At 41.4% G+C, this 14,575-nt stretch overlaps 1 protein-coding gene across 2 annotated transcripts in view; it reads left to right on the top strand.

Annotated features, from left to right (window-relative positions):
• Nucleotides 1-4,244: 4,244 nt before the first annotated feature.
• LOC145351813 (glucocorticoid receptor-like) overlaps nt 4,245-14,575 on the top strand; it is a 111,849-nt gene continuing 101,518 nt past the window's right edge. Inside the window, exons 1-2 of one of the 2 annotated variants that reach the window (XM_080201474.1) lie at nt 4,245-4,399; nt 8,456-9,477. In XM_080201474.1, the coding sequence (XP_080057600.1) occupies nt 8,483-9,477 (995 nt within the window). In that variant the 5' untranslated portion in view covers nt 4,245-4,399; nt 8,456-8,482. Of the gene's footprint in view, nt 4,400-5,390; nt 5,524-8,455; nt 9,478-14,575 lie in introns of those variants that run through there. The other variant, XM_080201475.1, reaches the window with a different exon arrangement.

Below are 14,575 nucleotides of genomic sequence, written 5' to 3' on the forward strand. Positions count from 1 at the left end.
GCACCTAACCAGCACGTCTTTTGGGAGGAAACCGTAACACCCAGAGAAAACCCACGGGGAGAACATGCAGACTCCGCATAGACAGTGATTCAAAGCTGGGAATCAGACCTGGGTCCCTGGTGCTTTGAAGCAGCAGTGCTATCCACTGTGCCACTGTGCTGTCCAAAACAGAAAATAATGTCCAAATGATACCTATCCTTCAAATTAATATTTGGATGATTCTTTCATTGCCACTTGTCCCCAATCCCTTGGAACCATGCTGTGAATGAAATGAATATAGTTCCAATAGGATGGAACACCAGTTCATTTCCCACTCCTGGATACTGGAGGAGACTAAGCAATGATGAGCAGAATGTATAGGATTCTGTGGCCTATTAATGCTTCAAAATGTAAGTGCTGTTAAGCATATGCTGGATGGGACCAGAATATAAAACTTAAGGTCAGACACAGTCTTTTTTGTAGGGGTCATTGAGGACCTTAAGAAACTCTGGATCATCAGTTAGGGAAATAGTTTGAATTGGTGGGGGATTTTGTTACTTCCAAATAACTCCATCATTTCACTACAAAATGTGACACAGAAATTTGCAGTATTATACTTGAAATGTGATGAACAAATACCATGTGATGAATGCATTAAAAATTTCCTTCCAAATTTCACCCAATTTGTAAGAAAACAGAATATGCAGGAAATACTCAATGAATCTGGCAGCATCTGTGGAGAGAGAAACAGCGTGAATGGTTGGAATTCTCCGATCAATTCCAACTACACACATGGCTGTGATTCTCTGGTCCCACTGCAGTGAATGAAGATTTGGCTGAGTGCCAAATTCTTCATTCGCGCCGGCTAGCATTGATAGTGGGACATACTTCAGAGAATTCTGGCCAACTTTTTCGAGTTAAATATGACTCCTCTTCAGAACTAAAGGAGGGTGGAAATTTGATGGGTTTGATGCCATTGAAAAGAGGAATGGTGTGGAAGGAAGGTTTGGGATAAGGTAGAGGGCATGAGAGATTAAATGACAAAGATGGCATGGACCAAAAACAATAATTGTAGTAAAGAGATAAAATGTGAAAGCTAGAATAATGGACAGCTCTGGCAGAAATCAAAAGTATGAAAAACAAGATTCAAGCCTCACATGGAAAAAAAAGAATGAAAATGGGAACAGAGTTCACGGTGTGAAAATTTTAAAACTCAAATCCAGAAGGCTGTACAGTGTCTAATTGAATGAGGAGGTGCTGTTCCTCAAGCTTGCATTGAAGATCAAAGGAACACTACCACAGGTCAAGGACAGAAATATGAGCATGACAGCAATGAGGTGAATTAAAATGACAAGCAACTGGAAGCTCTTAGTCATGCTTGTGGATTTATGTTCTGCAAAGTGGTCACCCAATCTGCATTTGTTCTCCACAAGTTAGAGGAGACTGTATTGTGACGAAAAAAAAAACAAGTGAATTGCTGCTTCACCTTAAAGGAGTGTTTGGAGCATTGGACAGTGAGGAGAAAGGAGGTAAAAGGGCAGGTGTTACACCTCCTGTGATTGCATGGGAAGATATCATGGGAAAGGGGTGAGATATGGGTGGGGTGGAGGGGAATTGAGGAGTGGAATTGAGGAGTGGACCAGGGTGTTATGGAGGGAACAGTCTCTTCCGAATGCCGTCAGGGGAAGGGAAGATGGTGTTCGTTACTGGCATTATGTGGACGTGGCAGAGGATGATCCTTCAAATGTGAAAGCTGTGGAGTGTCAAGGGAGAACAAGAGCAATCCTGTTGTGGTTCTGATAGGGAGGGTAAATGGTGAGAGCCAAAGCGTGGTAAATTGGTCACAGTTGAGTGTTCTGGTGGGTGGGTGGGGATTGTAATCTGTGGATGGGGAATTAGGTTGTGGCAGATTCAGGGTGAGTGGGACAGGTATGCCTTGTGTCACATCCCTACCTGTGAAGAATCTGCATAAAATTTCCTTCAATCATACTATAGATAGTCATGGACACTGATCAGTATCTGATCAAAACTACATCTTAATGAATCTCTAATGCTTGTCTCTCCATTTCATTCCACTAATGTCTATAGCTCAGTCCTAAAAAGCATATAAATCTAAGAAACATGCATATAAGGGAGGGGAAACATCATACAGTAATGTTAAGGTTAGGATTTTGAACCTGCGCAAACTTCAGATTTCAGTTTGAATTTCATTACTTTTTCCCTCTTCATCTTTCTGAAAGTAGAGTAGATGACACTACCATAAATATATGTAATATTCAAGAACATTGTATGACAGACACTGGGGACTGTGTGAATGTGCAATTCTGACCATAAGATTCCAACAAATTACTCAGACCACTTTCTGAACTTTTTTTGTCACTCAAACTTTCTTTTCAGCAACTGATTTTTTTAATGCTCAAAATAGCGGTTTAAACAAAAGAAGAAAATCCAAAAACCAAATGGGTGTAAACAGGTAATGAGTTAATTGTGGGTCAGCATCCTGGATATCAAGACCAGCTTATTTGGGGTTCATACAGAAAGATGGCATTTTCAAAAGGGAGATTGCAAAGTTACAGAACAAATATAAAGGACACTATTTCATGCTGCAGAATTCTACTGACAAATAGAGTTTAAAATCAAGCTAAAATTGAAAACAAAAATCTGGGCACACGTGTAGGTATGATTTTTAAAAATGTGGGTAAAGATGAAAGGAGAAAAGTCAAGGAAAAGAATCTCAAAAAATATTTTTTGAAGAAACAGATAACGTGCACACACAATGTCCCATATACAGCAATGAGGCTGTGGTCAGGCAATCTATTTCTGTGATACTAGTTGATAACTAAATATTGGACAGGGCAGCAGGGTCTTCTTTGAAACAGAATAGATTTTAGTCACCTGTGAGGGCAAAAGGTGTCAGTTCAATATGGCGCTCCCAACTGTGCACCAAAAGTGTCACATGTTGTGGTCATGTCTTTGGAATAAGACTGAAACTCATAACCTGTTGGCTTAGAATTGAGTGCTCTACCAACTGAGCCATAGCTGACAACAATATAGATCATGTTATATGGTAGGAGGAGAAACAAAGAAAAAATTGAAAAACTGGAGCTGTTTTTGTTACAGTAAAATAAATCCAGGCATGATTTGATAGAAATGATGAACTTGATAAAGAAGTCAAATAGAAATAGATTATTTCCAGTAGCTGACAAATCTAAAAGCATTAGGACAGAAGGAAGGAGAAACTTATAGAGAGGATTGTGATTCTGTGAAAAGCACTGCCCATATTACAGACTGTAGTAGAAATCATATTAATATTTAAGAATAGCTGATTGAGGGAAAGAAAATTAAAGTTGTGTTAGAAAAGATCAGGCACCTGTGATGAAGTCTTTGCTCATGTGGAAAATACACAGACTAATTGAGCCAAATGGCTGGCTTCCATTTACTATTTCAGAACTAGTTCTAACAGAGAGGTGCAGACAAATTGCACAAATAAGTAAATGTCTTCACTCAATGAAAGAAAACAAAGTTTCTTGAAGGAATAGATGGGGGGAATGGAGTGGAGGGAGGTGGTAGGAAAAAAGGGAAACTTTGTTGAGGTTGGGATTGATGGAACTTCTGATGGGGCCTTTAGCTACTGACCCTTCTGTTGGAGAGGATTGAGGTTTAGGCTGAAATGATTGGTAAATGCTGTAAGGAGGAAAGGGAATATGGAAGCCCAACATGCAATTCAAAATGGAAGAGGTATGGTGAGTAGTTGAACAGTTAGAAAGGGAAATTAAGATGGCAAGAGAGGCAGCAAAAGCCACAAATCCTCCACCACCCTCACCCCAAATGCTTCTTGCAGCCATCGGTGCTTCCTTTCTTCACGCACTAATAACATGCCATAGTCACGCAAAGGGGAGTAGGAACGAAAGGGGGTGAGAACGTGACTTGAGGCGCAACAGCAGATTGACAGAGAAATTGAAACGTGGAACGAGGCAGGTAAGGGAATGGCAACATTCTCTGACGCAACTCAATTTTACATTTGTGATGAAGCAGTTCCAAGTAAATGTTCACTTAATCAGCAACTTGGGGGAACAAAATGTAGGTGTTGGGAGAGTTTCTGAGTGTTGGGCCAACAGTGACAGAGAATAGATGTGCATTTCTTCCTTTCTCATGGAGGCGGAAAGTGACATTTTGCAGTTGCGACTGACAAAACGACTTGCAGCAAATCTGCCTGAATGCTTGCTCCACCTAGAGTCCAGTGGCTGAATGCACAGAGAGAGAGAGGGGGTAAAGAGAAGAGAGAGAGCTGTGTGCACAACTTCACAGCGCCCGCTGTTCCTCCAGGACGTTTGGGGATCCTGTGGAAATGGATTAATAGTCGGACACAGCTCTCGCTGAGGATTTTATATTGCAGCAGCAGCAGCGAATGTTCGTGGCCGTAAGTTGGGAGATCAGTATTGTGTGCAAAGTAAATCAAAACGGCGGCTGTGTTGACAGCTGAGCCCACAGCAAACCGTTGCACACCCACTGTGTGGGGTAGAGGGAAGGAGGCTGAGATCTATCTCTGAATAAATGGTTACATTCTTGTCGTTGCCATTTCTTCCTGAAGCGGGGTCGGGTCTATTTGACGGGACTGTGGGGTGCCCAGGCCTCGACTCAGGGTTGAGTTATTGACAAGGATTATTTATTTTGATTGTTGCGGAAGTGGGTTTGCTTTCCTTTCACTCCTGTCTGTCTCTTTTTGTTTAGCTCCTCGATTTCTTTGCCGTCTCCCTCTCAGCGGAAGTTTTTGATCTTTACCTTTTGGGAGCCGGGTGTGCACGTCTCTCAAACAACAACACCCCCCCTCCCTAAACTCCAACCACCCCCAACCCCCAACCCCCAACCCGCTCCTTAAACTCGTAGACACATATAGAGCAAAAACTTGGCTAATACCATGGGAATACAGTAATGGGAGGGGAAGGAGTGGCCAATAAGAGGGGGAAAGTTGCACGTTGCCAATGTGTTTGCTGAATGCGGTGGATCCATGTCTTAAAGTGGCCTCCCTACAGCAGAAAGTTTTTGACATGTCAACTATTTTGAGGTGTCCAACTTTAATCCGCTGCTGTCTCGATCGTTGCCCTCAGTGCAATATCAACAGCGGATCTTCAAACGTAAAGGTTTACAGATAGATTGAAGGCGTTTGAGATGTTTTGGGTTTTTGTTTTGCGTGTAGGGGGAGAGGGACCCGGCTTTAAGCTCGCTGACCGTCACCGAGGCCGGGGGGGGGTGGCGGCCGCGTTAGGGGACGTGCTGGGTGATTGGCTGCGCCGGTCGCGCGCTCGTTCGGAGGGCACCGTGACCGCGCGTGCGTATGCGCGTACGTAGGGCACCGTGACTGCGCGCGTGCGCGCAGGGCAATGTGACCGCGCGCGCGTCCCCAGGGCAGAGAGTCTGTTGAAGGGAGGAGGACATTTTAGGATCTGAAAGGAGAGCGAACAGCGGCGGCGAAGAAGAGAGAGAGAGAGGGAGAGGGAGGGAGCGACTGTCCGGCGCCGCGGGGAAGACAAGTGACAACATGAGGTCTGCAGGGGGCTGGGGGCGGCTGGTAAAGTAGGCGGGTACCGTTGGGCTGTCACTGGGTTCGGGGGCTGCGATCCAGGGGGCAGCCCACCCCCACCCCTTGTTCTTCCTCCAGGCCCCGGCCGGGAGGTGTTGGTGGTGGAGAAATACTAACAGAGGCAAGTTTCACACCGGGGTGGGGCGGGGCACCCTGAGAGCTCGACCCGGTTCCTGGGCTGGGGGGGGGGGGGGGGGGGGGGGCAGGCAGTTCCTCCTCCTCCTCCTTCTCCTCCTGTCAGTGTCCCTCCGAAGACGGTGCATCAAAACCTGATTACCCAGAGGGAGGAGTGCAGGCACTTGTTTCACAAATTGGTGAAATGAGCGGCATATTAATTCATAGAATAATAAAGTTTATGGACAGAAGGGGAGAGAGAGAGAGAATCAGTGAGCTAACCAGCCCCCACTGACTGATATAGAGTGAATTCACTTCTTAAGGCATTTCTGGGATTGTGCCTTTCTTTGGCAATTAGTAATCCCATCCACCTCCCCCCTCCATCGCACCCCCCCCCTCCTTCCCCCACCCCACCGTGGGTTTCTGTCATTTAATGTGTGCATTGTTAGTGCTACAGGTTTTTGATTTGATTTATTATTGTCACATTTATTAGTGTACAGTGAAAAGTATTGTTTCTTATGTGCTATACAAAGCATACCGTTCATAGACAAGGAGAGAGCGCAGAATGTAGTGTTATATTTGTAAAGTTTTAGAAGCATAGAGCAAGAGTAAAAGATAGAACTGGGCACAGCTTGCATGAAGTTGCCATGCTCTGGCACCATCTTGGAAAATCTGGCAAAAGGTGCCAGGATGCAGAGCTGTTGGCAGCATTTGAGCCACAGAGAAGGGTCTCCTGTCAAACTTTGAAATCTCCTTGCACTGTGGGCAGCATTTTCTAAAATAAAAACAGGAAATGCTGGAGAAACTCAGCAGGTTCTGACAGCATACGTGGAAAGGAAATAGAACCAGTGTTTCATGTCATGATGACCCTTCGTCAAAGCTGAATGTTGGCTGTGAAAATCACTCAGTAAATGCCTTGGTAATCAAAGTTCAATGCCAGGATACGTGAGTTGAATGCAACGTAGGGATAGGAATTTGTACAGTCCTCTCTCGCTCTTCTCTCTCTCTCTCTCTCTACCCCCCCAGGCTGGAAAACTCTGCTCTAGTTTCAAATATTATGCTCTCTTTTTGGAATTTTACCATTTCAATATTTTGACATTTTAATAGTGACTAAATTAAAAAAATTAAGTTATTCTCCCCTGTTAGGCATGCTCTCTTCTGAGTAGGTTTGTTTTGAAATTCATTAAAAATCTTTTGTTTCGTGGAATTCATAGAGAAACCCTACAGTGCAGAAGGAGGCTGTTTGGCCCATCGAATCTGCATCGAACAATCCCACCCAGGCTCCATCCCCTCTTAGTATCCTGCTCAATCCCACTAACCTATCATACCCCAGAACGCTAAGGATTAATTTAGCATGACCAATCAACCTAACCCACACATCTTTGGACTGTGGAAGAAAACTGGATCACCCGGAAGAAACACATGCAAACACTGGGAAAATGTGCAAACTCCACACAGACACTGACCCAAGTCAGGAATCGAACCTGGGTCCCTGAAGCTGTGAGGCAGCAGTGCTAACCACTGTGCCACCATGCCGCCCCTTGAGAGGGTGAGATTAGATATTTTTTCCCAGTTGCCTATTTAAGCAAAAGCTAAATAATTTACAGAGATAGACAAAAATGTCTCGTTAGGAAATGCAAATTTAGATAGTACATAGAAATGTAACCAGAAAATCAGAGCCATCTGTAAGGAGGCCACAACATACACCACCCCCCCCCCCAAAAAAAAGAGAAAGAATGGAACATAGGGGATTGTTTAAAAATACACCAATAGATGATGAAAGATTGTTCCAATAGCTATAAATAAATATTTTAGCACCAGTATCTATTTGTAGACTATTTGCTAGGTACAGAATGGTAGGATAGAAATAGAAAAGTTAACATAATGTATACATTATAACTGAAGCATTGACCATCCCAGACAATTAAGAAACATTATAACATAAGTTAACCACAGCGTTGTTTCCTATTGCAGATGACTGATGCACTTGCGTGTAAATTCAGTAGTAAACACTTGGCGTTGAGCAATTACCCAAAGTTACTTGAAGAACTTTCTTTATGTTATTCATTAAATATGCTTGCTGGTTCGGACCAATATTCTATCAACATAGCAGTTGATTTGATTGGGGATTTTGAAGTGGTTTGAAACCTAGTTAATTTTTAAAAATAGTTTAGTCACTCATATTTGCTGTTTTGTGCTGAGATGCTATACATATAGACCAAACAGTTCACCAGACAGAAAACATTGTTGGGAAAAGAATTTCAATAATTTATGGTGAAAATTATTACCATCATTATATTGCAGTTTGGATTTCAATTCTCTCAATATTGCAGTAAAAAAATACAAGTTTGAATGCTTGTAATTTTTTAAAGGTGACAAGCACAGATATGGACATTGGCTCCATGGCTATGCGGGATCTTGCTGATGGACAGCATGTAAATAAGAAAGGGGGCTCTCAGGAATGGAATTTGGGCTGCAGTGAGGTCGAGAGAATTTCATTTCATGAAAGCAATTTTACTGCTATGGCAGGGAAGTATCAGTTCTGTTCCTTACAAGTCAGAGGTTATAACAGATGGAGTGGAATTGTGTTAATGATTTTTCAGACTACATGTGATTAGTGGGAAATTGAATTTACATCTGAGATTGGTATGTATCATTGCAAAAGACTGGATACAGTTTGAAGTCTTTTGGAAGATGCTGACAGCTAGTGCTTATTTAATTTTCTTGGTTTAGTTTGTGATGTTAAGTGCTCCAGCTGAAATGTCATTTTCTTTGTTGCAGGTTGTGCTGTGAGTGCCCAGCTTGGTGATGGCGAATTTGGCAGAGGATGAGAAAATGAAATCAGGAAAACAAATCTGGAATGTGGTTGCTGGCCTAAATGAAGGGAGTGGCAGTCTGAAAGACTGTGAAGGAGTAATGGAAGGTGGGGAGATGGTGACAGCCATGCCTGGGTCCATAATGCAGTTCCGACCACATGACAGCAACAATAGTAACAGGCAGCAACTTGATGGAGTTGGGATCACAAATGGAGCTAGTGGCCAACAGGAGCACCTTTCCCAGGCAGCCAATGACTTGTCTGAGTTGGAACAGAGCCTTGCTGCCCTGAATGAGTTGCAGGATGCAGGGAGTAGAGTAAAGAGTGACACAGATGTCGGCCTGTACACAACTGGTTGTGAGGATGATCTACTGGGGGTCCTTGAGGATGGCGGCTCAGTGGACTTTCTGCCTGACCTTGAGTTCTTCCCATCTCCAAGGGAAGAAAAACAGCAAGGCAGTCCCTGGAGCCTGACTGCTTTCTGTGGAGATGAGGGGTCAGCTTTGCCGTCACCTCTGTCTTCTGAGCCTCCGCTGCTCAAGGACGGTCTGGTGGATCTGCAGACGATTGAAGAGTGTACTGCTCCTTGGCCAACTTCAGAAGGTAGGCCTACTGAGAACAAGGAGAATATTTGGGCCCCTCTTCCTGCTGCAAACATTGTCCCCATAGAAGTGAAACAAGAACAAGAGAGCTACATTGAATTGGTTACTCCTGGAGTCATCAAACAGGAGCAAGTCAACAGGGGTTTCTGCAGAGCAACTAGTGGGGCAGCAGGAGCCCACGGTGCAGGCAAGGAGCCCATTTATCTATACAGCACAAAATCGGCGCAAAACAGCAGTGATCAGAAACCCATCTTTGGCTTTGTTCCGCCTTTTACAGCGGTCTCTCAATCCTGGGAAATATGCCAACACCCCAGTGCAAATCTGTCTGAAAACAGAATGGGGAACATCTGTTCTGGGAGAGGCGTTTTACCAGCCAAGTACAATAGGTAAGCATCATTTTTGCTTTAAATCTACAACCAGACATTTTTTTGTGCTACTGGTATTGGTCATTGTGAGAGCAGGGCATACTTGGTGGCAGAAATGCAACACAGAAGTTCCTTGGCTATGAAGTGCTTTGTGACATCCTGGGCTCATATAAATTAAAGTTATTTTTCTTTTTTCATTTTATCTACATTTAAGATTGGTAATAAGATTTGTTGTACTGTAATTACATTCAGTGTCTCAATTATGCCTGAAAAAAATCTTTATTTTCCACCTTGCCCTAAACTTTGATACATTAAGGAATAATGATAGAATATTTGGCATCAAAATTGAGCTGAATTATGGCAGCATTCCTTAGCCCAAATACCCTTGTAGACTAATCTCTTTACAGCAAAAGATTACACTTTTCCAATATGTAGATGCATTGACATGAGGGAACGGTGAGTATGGGTTGATGGTTTTTATATTTATGATTTTAGAAAATTGAGAAATTTTTGGGTAAACTTCTGTATTTAGTTTATCTTACATCAGAATCGGTATTTAATGTTACTTTGGGTGTATTAAGTTCACTAGACCAAAAACATTGCCCTGTTGAAGATGAAAATGATTGATTTTGACCCAAAAAAACTTCAAAAATTCCACTGTAAAAGATTATAGGATCAGCTGAGCCCACTGACTAGTAACAAAACCTCTCCGTTAACTTGATTTTGAGAGCCATCTTTGCAGGTTTAGGTTGGGGTGGGTGATTCAATCAGAAGTGATACAACAACCATAGATTAAAATTTGCTGAGAAACTTAGAGGATTTGTTTTCTTCGTTCCTGTCCACAGTTATGTAGTTTGATTTATTTTGCAGAAATAAGTTTTGAAGTTGAGCCAGAGTCCAGGCTTCTTACCATTACTTTGAAAACGAAACTTGATGTGGGGTTACAAAGGTTAATTTTACAAAATGCAAAAGTTGCTGCGTTAATTTTGACAAGAAATACCAATATATAACATATTATTGAATAGTAATCCATTTGCGTTTTAATATTCGTAACAAAGTGCTATTTCCAATTGGGGACGGGGAAATATTTTTCTAGTTTGCAGTTTCTCCAGTTAAAAATAAATGTTGCTGATTATTTGAGTATAGAATTGAAGTACGTTGCTGGATGTTGACAAGGGAAAACATTGTTTTTGTTGCTGCAAATGAGAAATCAGTTTGACGGAGTTGAACATCAATGATGTTTCATTTAACCCTTAAAAAATCTGTTGGAGTATGAACACTGAAACTGTAATTCAGACATAAGCTGTGCTTTAAAGTAGATACATTAGCTAATAATTATATGATTGCACTCTTTAAAATGTTTCGTTGACCTCTTGTTAGTGACTGGTAAACGTGTGCAGACTTGATTGATTCACGTTTGGTTGGCAATAAAACCTCTGGCCGATGCCAGTAAAGGCAGACTAGATTGGAGTAGGGGTTTGGTGTTTACATATCCAGAGTAATATTGATTAGTTCCTTTCCAATTTGCATTGACTGTCATGGAAGCAAAATCAATGGATAGCAATAATTAAAAACATTTTACAACTCTGAACACTTGCAAATCACACTGCAAATCTCAGCACTTGTTGTCAAGGGCCCATCATTGCTGTATTCAGAGGCTGACAGCAAGCTCTAATTTAACGGCCGACACAGGAACTAATTGATGAGTGGGATGAGTTACAGAGGAGAAATACTGTCAACATCTGAATTTACTGCTCAACTGCTGCAAAGTGTTTCAAGTGGGTGCACAAATGCACATAACATTGGACTCTGCAGATCAGCTGATTTCCTGAGAATGGATCTGTTCAGGAAATCCACTAATCTGGCAGTCCCTGAGAGAGTGAGCCTGTATATCTGCCTTTCTTAAACTCAAATCTTACTTCTGCTCTGAAGGAACACAGACAGTGAGTGGCATTTTGATTTTTTTAAAAATTGGTAGTTTAATTCCTTCAAGAATTTGCATTTGGAGAAACTAGAGTGCAAGTCCTTCAGTGGCAGATTGTGATTCTGATTTTTACTTTGTGCTTTTTGGGAGGTTTCAATAAGACCAGCTGTTTTTGTTATTTCCTTCCATTAGAATTACAAATGATTCCTGTTAAGGGATTCCTTTTGCTTGGTTTGTGGCTAAAGATTTTCCTTTTCATACTGAGAAAGGCAGAAGAAACACTTTTACAGTGGATATGTATGCAAAGAATTAGATAAGCAATTTCATAATATTGGTTCTATTCTTTTTTCCCAATGCATTATTAATATTTATTTTATGGTGTCCATCCTCCGAAGAAGGCAACTCACCACAGCCTTCTTAAGGGCAACTAGAAATGGGCTATAAAGATGACCTTGCCAGCAACATCCATGCCCTATGATTGAATTTTGTAAAATTTGTATTGTTTCACTGAAATAGTGAGCCTGTTTTGCAGGAAAAATGTTTTACAGATTGTGACTATCACAGGGAAAATGACCTAGATTTCATGTTCAGTGGCAAACTAGCGTTTGCTTGCCCACACAGATCTTGACTGTCTCTTTGCCATGGGTTTTCTCTTTGCTGATGTCAGTTTGAATCTGATACAGAGTCAGGAGATGTACAGGAGTCCAACAACAATGATGTTGACAAGAAGGATGTAAACCCAATTGCAAAAGTACTTAGGAGTAGATAGGTTATATGACTTGAGAGGCCATTCAACCCAAGTGGTTTATGTTCCACTTGAGCCTACTCCCATCTTTCCTCATCCAGATCCATCATTGTAACTTTCTATTTCCTTCACCCTTGTATTTGCCTAGCTTCCCCTTAAATGAATCTTTATTTCACTTCAGCCACTCCCTGTGATAGTGAGTTCCATATTCTCACCACCCTTTCAAGTATTCTCACAGACAGCAAACCAGGAAGTGAAATGAACTGAACTTTTCAGTTTTAGTTACCACCTTACAGCGAACAAAATAAATGAAGAATACACTTGAGATAGAAGCTGAAATACTTAAAAAAAAAATCTAATCTTAAATTTGTGGATTTTTTAGCACAGTGGAGAAATTTGACATTTTTCAGATTAGCCCTTCAGAGTCAATGAGGTTATTTAACAGTAATTAAGAACTTAGTACACTATTAAAGATCCATTTACCCTTCATTCGACTAGTGTAATTCTTTTCAAGGAGTAACACCAAATTGAATCAGTGGCAGTGGTACAGATCATGGTTGAGGCCAAAAGTGATGTTTTTATCTTTCCAATATTTATCTGGAGGAAATTACATATTGTTGAAAACTGGATGTCAAACCAATAATCTGACCACAATAGAGTGAAAGGGTTGAAAGAGGTGGTGAAGATGTAGAACTCAGCATTTTCAGCATGGATGTGCAGCCTGCCTCAATGTTTTCATTTTCCAATGGGAAGCATGTACATAAGAAGGATAAAGGTATATCAAAGTCAAGTGGAGGTGAAAAAATATATATCTGGGATAACGAGGTGAGGAAAGAACAGTCAATGCTAAATGTGTGTCAGCTGTGACGGAATAGGTAAGAGCGCAAACAAGAGAGGGAAGTATCATTGATCTGGACAATGGAAGAGAAGTTTTAGAGGGGGAGAATGTAGTTGATGATGTCTGAAGTTCAATTGGTTGTAGAGGGTAAACGCACCATGATTATATGGGTATGCCCCTGTTTCATCAATGCAGACGAAACAGAGATGGTTGAGAGCTTCAAGTTTTAAGATGTCGAGATCACCAACAACCTGTGTTTGTCCATCCATACTGACACAATTGTTAAGAAAGCCACCAACACCTCTATCTTCTTAGAAGACTAAGGAAATTTGGCATGTCCACTACGGTTCGCACCAACTTTTGAAGATGCACCATAGAAAGTATTCTTTCTGGTTGTTTCACAGCTTTGTAAGGCTACTGTTCTGTCCAGAAATTACAAAGGGTCACGAATGAAGCCCAGTCTATCACTCAAACCAGCCTCCCACCCATTGACACTGTCTACACTTCCCACTGCCTCAGAAAAGTAGCCAGCATAATTAAGGATTCCACGCACCCTGGACGTACTGTCTTCCACCACCTTCCATCAGGAAAAAGATACAAAATTCTGAGGACACATACCAACTGACTCAAAAACAGCTTCTTCCCTGCTGCCATCAGACTTTTGAATGGACCTGCCTCACAAGTTGATCTTGCTCTGCACCCTAGCTATGACTGTCACTATACATTCTGCATTCTGTCCTTCCCTTCTCTATGAACGGTATGCTTTGTATGTATGGTGCGCAAGAAACAATACTCACTGTATACTGCATGTGAAAATGAATCAAATTGAATGATTGAGGATGTGATCTGACTTAGCATTGAAATGAACTCAAATCAGTGGCAAAGGGTGAAAAGTAAGGTGGACCCAAATTTGGGACATGAGAACATGTTTATGGATTTTAATGAGAAAAGGGAGGTTGCAGATAGAGTGGTAGTTTGCAAGGGCACAGAGTTTGAGGATACAGTTTTTCTAATCTAAAGAAATGAAGTTTATTTGTAGGGAAAAGTACCTGGGAAGAAACTGTCATGCTATTTGTACCTTCACTTAACGTTTTTAGTATTCTAATTTACACTATCACATTTGAAATTGCAAGCATATTTGCATTCATTGCGCTGTTTGGAAAGTTATTTGTGCTAACCATGTTAAATGCACTAATTAGCTGTTTGTTTTGCTGAATCTGTAAATGTTGTTTTGGAAAGCAACTATGTTACATGTGTGAATGCCTAGATGTGGGGAAGAGTACTCTTTCAGTTCAGTTTTAACTTGTAATGCTTCCAGCTAATTCTTAGGACCTGCACAATGTTCTCTGCGTACATTCATAGAATGAATTTATTTAAGTATTTAAAGAAAATTAGATTGTCTTTGCAGCAGGCTTGAGGGGTTGAATGGCCTACATCTGCTCCTTGTTTGTATATTCCCTGAATAAAGTTATTTAACTTGCAATAATTAAACTTGGCCTTTTAACAGTAATCTCTGGCTTTGAGTTTCTCTTTGTTCTTTGAATCCTTGCTATATTTTTCTTATTATAAATAGGGTAAGTGACTAAAACTAGGCTTAATGCCTGCCTATCAC

The sequence above is a fragment of the Carcharhinus amblyrhynchos genome, chromosome 13 (genome assembly GCF_965287045.1).
Source record: "Carcharhinus amblyrhynchos chromosome 13, sCarAmb.v2.hapA, whole genome shotgun sequence".
Classification (NCBI taxonomy): Eukaryota; Metazoa; Chordata; class Chondrichthyes; order Carcharhiniformes; family Carcharhinidae; genus Carcharhinus; species Carcharhinus amblyrhynchos.